This window comes from Suricata suricatta, chromosome 1, assembly GCF_006229205.1.
Source record: "Suricata suricatta isolate VVHF042 chromosome 1, meerkat_22Aug2017_6uvM2_HiC, whole genome shotgun sequence".
Taxonomy (NCBI): domain Eukaryota; kingdom Metazoa; phylum Chordata; class Mammalia; order Carnivora; family Herpestidae; genus Suricata; species Suricata suricatta.
The window spans coordinates 33,939,746-33,947,931 of NC_043700.1; the positions used below are offsets into that span (position 1 = coordinate 33,939,746).

Here is an 8,186-nt window from a genome sequence, read left to right on the forward strand (position 1 = left end):
TCTCAGCATTCAATAGTCTCTCAAGTTTTGCGTCCCTCTCTCTCCCCAACTCTCTCTCCCTCCTCCGCTCCCCCTGGTTCTCCATTAGGTCTCTCTTGTTTTCCTGCTAGACCTATGAGTGCAAACATATGGTTTCTGTCCTTCTCTGCCTGGCTTACTTCACTCAGCATGACACCCTCAAGGTCCATCCACTTTCCTAGAAATGGCCATATGTCATTCCCTCTCATTGCCATGTAGTACTCCATCGTGAATATATACCACATCTTCTTGATCCATTCGTCATCTTACCAGTTCTTGAAGCATTCAGGTACATGTCATTTATGATAGATATGATTTAAAAATATTTTCTTGCTGTGGGTTGTCTTTTAATTTTCTTAACAGTATATTTTAAAAAGCAGATTTTGATGAATTTATAATTAACTTACCAATTTTTAATTGTATGAATCATGCTTTGATGTACCTAAAAATATATTTGCCCCACCCAGGGTTACAGATATCTCTACTATGTCTTTTTCTAGAAGCCATATAATTTTAAGTTTTTCTTATTTAGATTTATTATTCATTTTGAGTTAATTATTATATATATATTACGAGTATGGAAGAGGCCATTTTTTGCATATGAATAATTGATTATTCAGTACCAATCCTTGAAAACAGTAGAGTATCTCCATTTAATTGCTTTTATACTTTTGTCAAAAATCATTTGACTTTTTATGTATGAGTCTATTTTTTTTCTATCCTTTTGTGAATAACACACTGCCTTGGTTACCATAGCTTTATAAAAACTAGTAGTATACGTTCTCCAAAAGTGTTGTTCTTTTTAAAAATCATTTTGTTTATTCTGAGTTTTTGCCTTTCTTCATAAGCGTTAGATTTAGCTTAACAATTACTATAAAATACTTTGCTGAAATGTTGGTTGGACCTATATAGAATCTATTCAGTAGTTTAGGAAGAACTGACAGCTTAATACTACTAAGTCTTTTAATCAATGAACTTGATATATCCTACATTTACTTAAGACTTCCTTAATCTTTTTCGTCAGTGTTCCGTAGTTCTATCAGTACACAGATCGACTAGTATTCCATTAGTATACAGATATTTCTCACATTATCTTGCTTTATATCATAGTATATCATGTCTTTAATGCTATTTTTTATTTATTCTTTTTTGAACACAGAAATTTAAAAATTTGAACATAAAAATTTAAAAATTTTTATTTATCTATTTTTAAATGTTTTTATTCAAATATATTTGAATATTACTTAACATTGTAATTATAAGGTGTACAACATGATAAATGCATTATATAATATTATTGCCACTGTAGTGGTAATAAGCACTTCTATCATGATCATTTATTTTTAGTAGTTTAAATAATGAAATTCTAGGCTCTTAGCAAATTTAAAGATTAAAATACAACATTGTTATCTATATCTACTATACTGTGTAGTAGACCTCTAGGTCTTATTGATGACTCATTGAATGTTTGTACCCTTAAATAACATTTGCACTATTGTAAATGTTTCATTTTACTTCAGTTTCAAGTATTTTATTCCAAGGACTTAAAAATCAGATTGACTTTTATACATTGACTTTGAAACATGAAAACTTGCTGAACACACTTAGTTCTAGTAGCTTTTTTGTATACTGTGGAATTTCCTAGGTAGATAATCACATTATCTATAATCAGAGAAAACTGTATTTCTTCCTTTCCAATCCATATACCTTTTATTTTATTTTCTTGCCTTATTGAACAGGCTAGGACCTCTAGTATGATGCTGAATACCAGTGGTGAGAGCAAACCTCCTTGCATTTCCACAATCTTTTGGTAGCACTATCTTGGATTAAGAAAGAGTATAAACAATACTTAAGGCATTGGGGGGAGCCAAAGTTGCACGTTAAGGGCAAATACTTGTAAGCAGTGCTGGAGGGGTTAGGCATAAAAAATATCAGAGAGACAGAATAGAGGCAGCAGTAGGGAGAGAGTACAATGTGAAGTGAAGTTGAAACTGAGGGGGCGTTTCAAATTAATAACTGAAACAAGTTTCTTTATATACATCTAAGAATGTTTTTAATCTGGGGGGACTCTGAAGATGACAATATGTTTAAAGCATCTATACATTAGTGGTTGAGAGTATGGCTCTGGAGTCAGATTGCATAAATTCATATCCTTCAGTAGCACTTATTAATGGTGCTGACTTGAGGAACTTACTTATACTTCTCATATGATATTTGATTTGTTCAGTAGGGGTGAAAATATTTATTTCAGTGGCTTGACTTGAAAATTAAATGGAATAATTTATGACAAACCTCTGAGAATAGTGCTATAATAGGACAGTTTGTATGGGCCCTCACGCAAAGCAGAAATAAGAATGTTAAGTTGTAGAACAATATCGTCATTCTAATGAGAAACTGGTAAGCTTTTATACATGGGAATGAAAATGTTTAACCCATATATTAAAACTATATTTTATTGTCTCTTAGCAAAATGCTTTTGACCAAAATTGTTTGATGAAAAGTAATCCTATCCAAATGTGATGAAAACAGGAAAGCCATTAAAAACTTGGCTCCATTGAATATATTTTAGAAAGATAATGTGCTTGATCTTATTAAGAATGTCTTCCAAGTTTGAAACAAGGACGTATGGAGAGATTGTACCTCAGTGTGCTTTCAGACTAGGATTTTATGGACTACAGACAAATTATTAGCAAGAATTCTCACCTTTGTTTGTCAAAATTAATTATACATGTACACTTATTTATTTAGCTATAGAAATTATCCAGATCATGTGGGGGCATCAGTTCCTGGAAAGATGTGTGTTACCCCTTATTCTGCTGGAATTGTTATGGTATGTAATGATTTTATCTTACTATTAAAAAAATATTTATACACTTAAAAATCACTCAGAGTGCCCGGGTAGCTCAGTTAGTAGAGCATCCGACTTTGGCTTAGATCATGATTTGTGGTTTGTGAGTTTGAGCCCTGCGTCCAGCTCTGTGCTGACAGCTCAGTCTGGAGTCTATTTCGGATTTTGTGTTTCCTCTCTCTCTGTCCCTCCCCCATGTGTACTCTGTCTCTCTCTCAAAAATAAATAGACATTAAAAATATCATTCAACATTGTGCCACAAATTTTATACAGTTTATATTTATATTTGCATTTAGAGATTACACTTACTTTCTACTACTGTTAAAAATTTGAAGGGTGTAGATGGAAGAGTATTTTGTAGAATAACATCTCGTTGCAATTATTTTGGAAGTTGAAGTAGAATAGAAATATCAATACACATGCATTCCTTACTATATAGAATAGTGCCTCATGAAAAATTATCTTTAAAAAATGTTTACAATGCAAATAGATTTTTGCTTATAGACATAAAATTGGACATAGTTTTCTAATAAAATAGCTTCAAATTAAAAGCAAATGGGTGCAATTGGTTAAGTGATTTCGGCTCAGGTCATGATCTCGCGATTCATGAGTTTGAGCCCCATGTCAGGCTTGGCACTGACAGTATGGATGGAGTCTGCTTAGAATTCTCTCGCTCCCTCTCTCTCTCTCTGCTCCTCCTCACTTTCACTCTGTCTCTCTCTCAAAATGAATAAATAAATTAAAAAAAAAGAATACACCTTGTTTAAAAAAAATAAAAACAAATCACTAAACAAAGAGTATAAAATTCTTTACAATGTTTCAAACCTCCAAAAGTGTTTAAAAGAAACTTTTATGTCTATTTTAAATATCTATACTATTTCTAAATGTTTTATATATAGAAAAATAAATTATTGATACAATTAAATGCATTATTGAAAGGTTAAGTAATTTGTTGAGCAATTTTCCCACCTGATTCATTTTCTTAAAAAACAAATTTAAGTACTAAAAGTTTTGTTTTAAGTTATTTATTTTGAGAGAGAACATAAGTGGGGGAGGAGCAGAGACAGACAAACAGACATACACATAGAACCTGAAGCAGGCTCCAGGCCCTGTACTGTCAGCACGAAACCCAACATGGGGCTGGAACCCATGAACCGTTGAGAACATGACCTGAGCTGAAGTCAGAGAGTTAACTGATTGAGCCACTCAGGTGACCCTAAATTTATTTTTTAGAGCAAATATGCTCTTACCCTTATTTCAATTTATAAACTTTAGGCAATGTTGGTAATATTATCTTTGATATATTTAGTCCACTCTCTGTCATGTATATATTATTATATTTTTATTATTTTAACAATATATATTCATTAAAATATATTACTACATGCTATATTTATAATATGTATATATTATAAGTAATTTTTATACAACATATATGTTAGATATTTATATAAAATAATATATACTTGACTACTTATATAGTATATGTTTACATATTTATAAATATATTTATACATAGTATATATGATATATATTTGTATCTAGCATATATAGTATATACTTACATATTGTATACATATATTTATATGCAGTGTATAATATTATTATATAAGATATATTATGACAGTATATTGATATATGTATTACCATATATTATTAAAATATATAAACATATTTTATATAATAATTATACATCATTACACATTATATGTATATATGTGCTTTATAGTTATACATATAATAAATACATAATATTATCACATATTTTAGTAACATTTATGTTTTTATTCATAATTTATTATTTGCATTATATTGATCCCTTAGGCAATGTCTATTGATTATTTGCTAAGAAAAATAAGAGATTAAAATCATTGAGCCCTTCTTATGTCCATTTTCAAGATTTATAAAATTTATAATTTATTCTATGAAACTACTTTGTATACAGGTTAATTTAAAATTAAATCAATAAATAGTATAATGTGAAAATATAAAAATAAATATACTGTTAATGCTAGTAAAGCTTTGATGGTCAAAAGATAATCTTTTAGGCATCAGGGTCTAAAGGAGATGCTTAATTTTTTTCCTTCTTCTTTACCTTCTTATGGGTGAAACCAACTGCCATAGAAAGTTAAATTTCATCTTCCTTTTCCTGAAATCCTTTCCTATTTTTTCAAATAATTCTTGAGTTTTCATTTTTTTGCTTGTTTTAGTTTCCAGTTTATTTTATTATTTAATGTATTGTTATTTTTCTACTTGAATTTGGTATTCTGTATTGAGTTCAAGGTAAAGGAAAGTTTATGTCTTCAGATGGCTGAATGTGGACTAGTTCAGAATTCATTTGTAGACCTGATTGTTGCTTCGATGTCACTTCCTTTTCTCTGGCAGCATGGGGCCTATATCCTAAGTGTTATTAGGGGTTAAATTATTTTAAAAATTATTGCATTCTTTTAATTATAAGCAATCATTTTCGTTTGTTTTTGACCAGATTCTTTGCCCAGTGTGCTGGGTGCAGGACTTTTTAGGCAGGAATACCCTCCTCCAAGAAACTGATTGCTTGTTCCCATGCACAACAGGAAGCCGAGAGGGAACTCTCAGCTGTGACTGCCCGTCTCTCACCTGTAGCTTTCCTGTTTGCCTTCGGGGCAGTGGAGACATGAGAGAGGCGTGGGCCAGATATGACTGAGGAACATTTACTACACTGATTACAACTTAAAATGGGCTAGACCTACCAGTACCACTGGTCTAGATTCATCTTTATTTTTCTGGAAAGCTAGGAAGAATATTTTAGAACCATTTCATCACTCAACATGAGTATTGAGGAAGGGAATATAGGAATATAAAATATTTTTATCTTTTCATGTATGTGTTTTTAAAAATTTTATTTCCATGTAGTTAATATACAGTGTTATATTCATTTCAGGTGTACAGTTACTCAGTGCTCATCAAGATAAGTGTATTCTCAATCCCCTTCATCTGTTTCATTCATCCCCACACCCACCTCCCAATCAGTTTGTTCTGTATAGTTAAGAGTTGGTTTTAGGTTTGCTTCATTTTTCCCTCTTCATTTGTTTTGTTTATTTTTTCTTTTTTTAATTTATTTTTTCTTATGCATAGATTTTTCTTATTATTTTAGTATTAAATATTTCAAAATACACAACAGAGAATAGAGAATGATATAATAAACACATGGTCCCTACCATTTAGCTATAATAAATATTTTTTGTTTTGTTTCTTAAATTCCACACATGACTGAAATCATATGGTATTTTTCTCTGACTTATTTTACTTAGCATTATATTACCTAGATCTATTCATGTTGTTCCAAACAATTTGGATTCTTTTTTTTTAAGGTTTTTAAATTCTAGTACTTAACAGTACAGTATATTAGCTTCAGGTGTACAATTTAGTGATTCAGTACTTCCATACAACATGTATTCATCACACGTGCACTCCTTAATACCCATCACCTAGTTCACGCATCCCCTCCCCACCTCCCTCTGATAACCATCAGTTTGTTTTCTGTAGGTTAGAGTTTTTTTTTTCTTGGTTTGCTTCTCTCTCTCTTTCTCTCTCTCTCTCTCTCTCTCTCTCTCTCTCTCTCTCTCTCTCTCTCTTTCTCTCTCTCTCTTGTCTCTTTCCCCTAGGCTCATTTGTTTCTTTTACTTGTGAAATTTTTCCCTTTTATAATTTTCTTCTAATTAATATCTTTTCTTTTTTACTTAAATAAATTCCTTTAACATATCTTGGAAGGTCAGTTTTAGTGGTGATGAATTCCTTTAACTTTTGTTGTCTGAAAAACTTTCCCTTTGTGAATTCTGAATGACACCCTTGTCAGGGAGAGTATTCTTATTCGTAGTTTTCTCCTTTCAGCACTCTGAATATATCACGCAACTCCCTTCTGGCCTCTGAAGTTTCTGCTGAGAAATTAGCTGATCGCATTTTCTTTTCTTTTCTTTTTTTTTAGTCTTTATTTATTTATTTATTTATTTATTTAGGATTTTTTAATTTTTATTTAAAAATTTTTTTTATAATGGTTTATTGTCAAATTGGTTTCACACTGGGTGTTATATGATCGCATTTTTGAGTTTTTTGTATGTAAATAGTTGTTTAGCTCTTCATACTTTCAAGATTCTTTATCTTTGTTATTTTATTTAATTATTGTGTGTTGTGGTGCATACTTCCTGTGGTTTATTTTATTTGTGGCTATCTATGCTTTCTGGACATGGATGTCTGTTTCTTTCCCAAGGTTAGTGAAGTTTGAAGCTGTTATTTCTTCAAATAAGTTTTCTGCTCTTTTCTCTCTCTTTTTTCCTTTCTATAAATAGAGTCTTAGTGTGCTTGATATTGTACCAGAGATCTCTTAACATATCTTCATTGTTTTTTATTTTTTTACTTTTTTGCTCTTCAGCTTGGGTACTTTTCATTACATTGTCTTCCCAATCATTAATTCACCTTCTGCATTTTCTTCTTTCTGCTATTCATTCTGTCTGGTGTATTTTTCATTTCAGTTATTCTATTCTTCAAGTCTCATTGTTTATAAAAAATATTTTCTGTCTCTTTGTTGAAGTTCTCACTGAGTTCATCCTCTCTTCTTTCCAGTCTTGCGAGTCTGTTTTTGACCATTAATTTGAACTCTTTTATCAGGTTGGTTGCTTATCTCTGATTTATGTAGCGCTTTTTCTCAGGTTTTGTCTTTTTCTTTTTTTTTTCCATAATATTTTATTGTCAAATTGTTTTACATACAACACCCAGTGCTCTTCCCCATAAGTGCCCTCCACCATCACCACCACCTCTTTTCCCCCCTCCCCCTTCCCCTTCAACCCTCAGTTCATTTTCAGCATTCAATAGTCTCTCAAATTTTACATCCCCCTCTCTCCCCAACTCTCTCTCCCTCCTCTGCTCCCCCGTGATCTCCGTTAGGTCTCTCCTATTTTCCTGTTAGACCTATGAGTGCAAACATATGGTTTCTGTCCTTCTCTGCCTGGCTTACTTCGCTCAGCATGACACCCTCAAGGTCCATCCACTTTCCTAGAAATGGCCATATGTCATTCCCTCTCATTGCCATGTAGTACTCCATCGTGTATATATACCACATCTTCTTGATCCATTCGTCAGGTGACAGACATTTAGGCTCCTTCCATGTTTTGGCTATTGTTGACATTGCTGCTATGAACATTGGGGTACATGTGCTCCTATGCATCAGCATTTCTGTCTCTCTTGGGTAAATCCCCAGCAATGCTATTGCTGGGTCATAAGGGAGTTCTATCGATAGTTTTTTGAGGAACCTCCACACTGTTTTCCAGAGCGGCTGCACCAGTTT

At 32.0% G+C, this 8,186-nt stretch overlaps 1 protein-coding gene across 1 annotated transcript in view; it reads left to right on the forward strand.

Annotated features, from left to right (window-relative positions):
* The window catches only part of ADAM32 (ADAM metallopeptidase domain 32), a 157,329-nt gene that overhangs the window by 57,042 nt on the left and 92,101 nt on the right, over positions 1 to 8,186 (forward strand). The window contains exon 10 of the mRNA XM_029936316.1: positions 2,767 to 2,848. Within this exon, the coding sequence (XP_029792176.1) occupies positions 2,767 to 2,848 (82 nt within the window). The remainder of the gene's footprint in view (positions 1 to 2,766; positions 2,849 to 8,186) is intronic.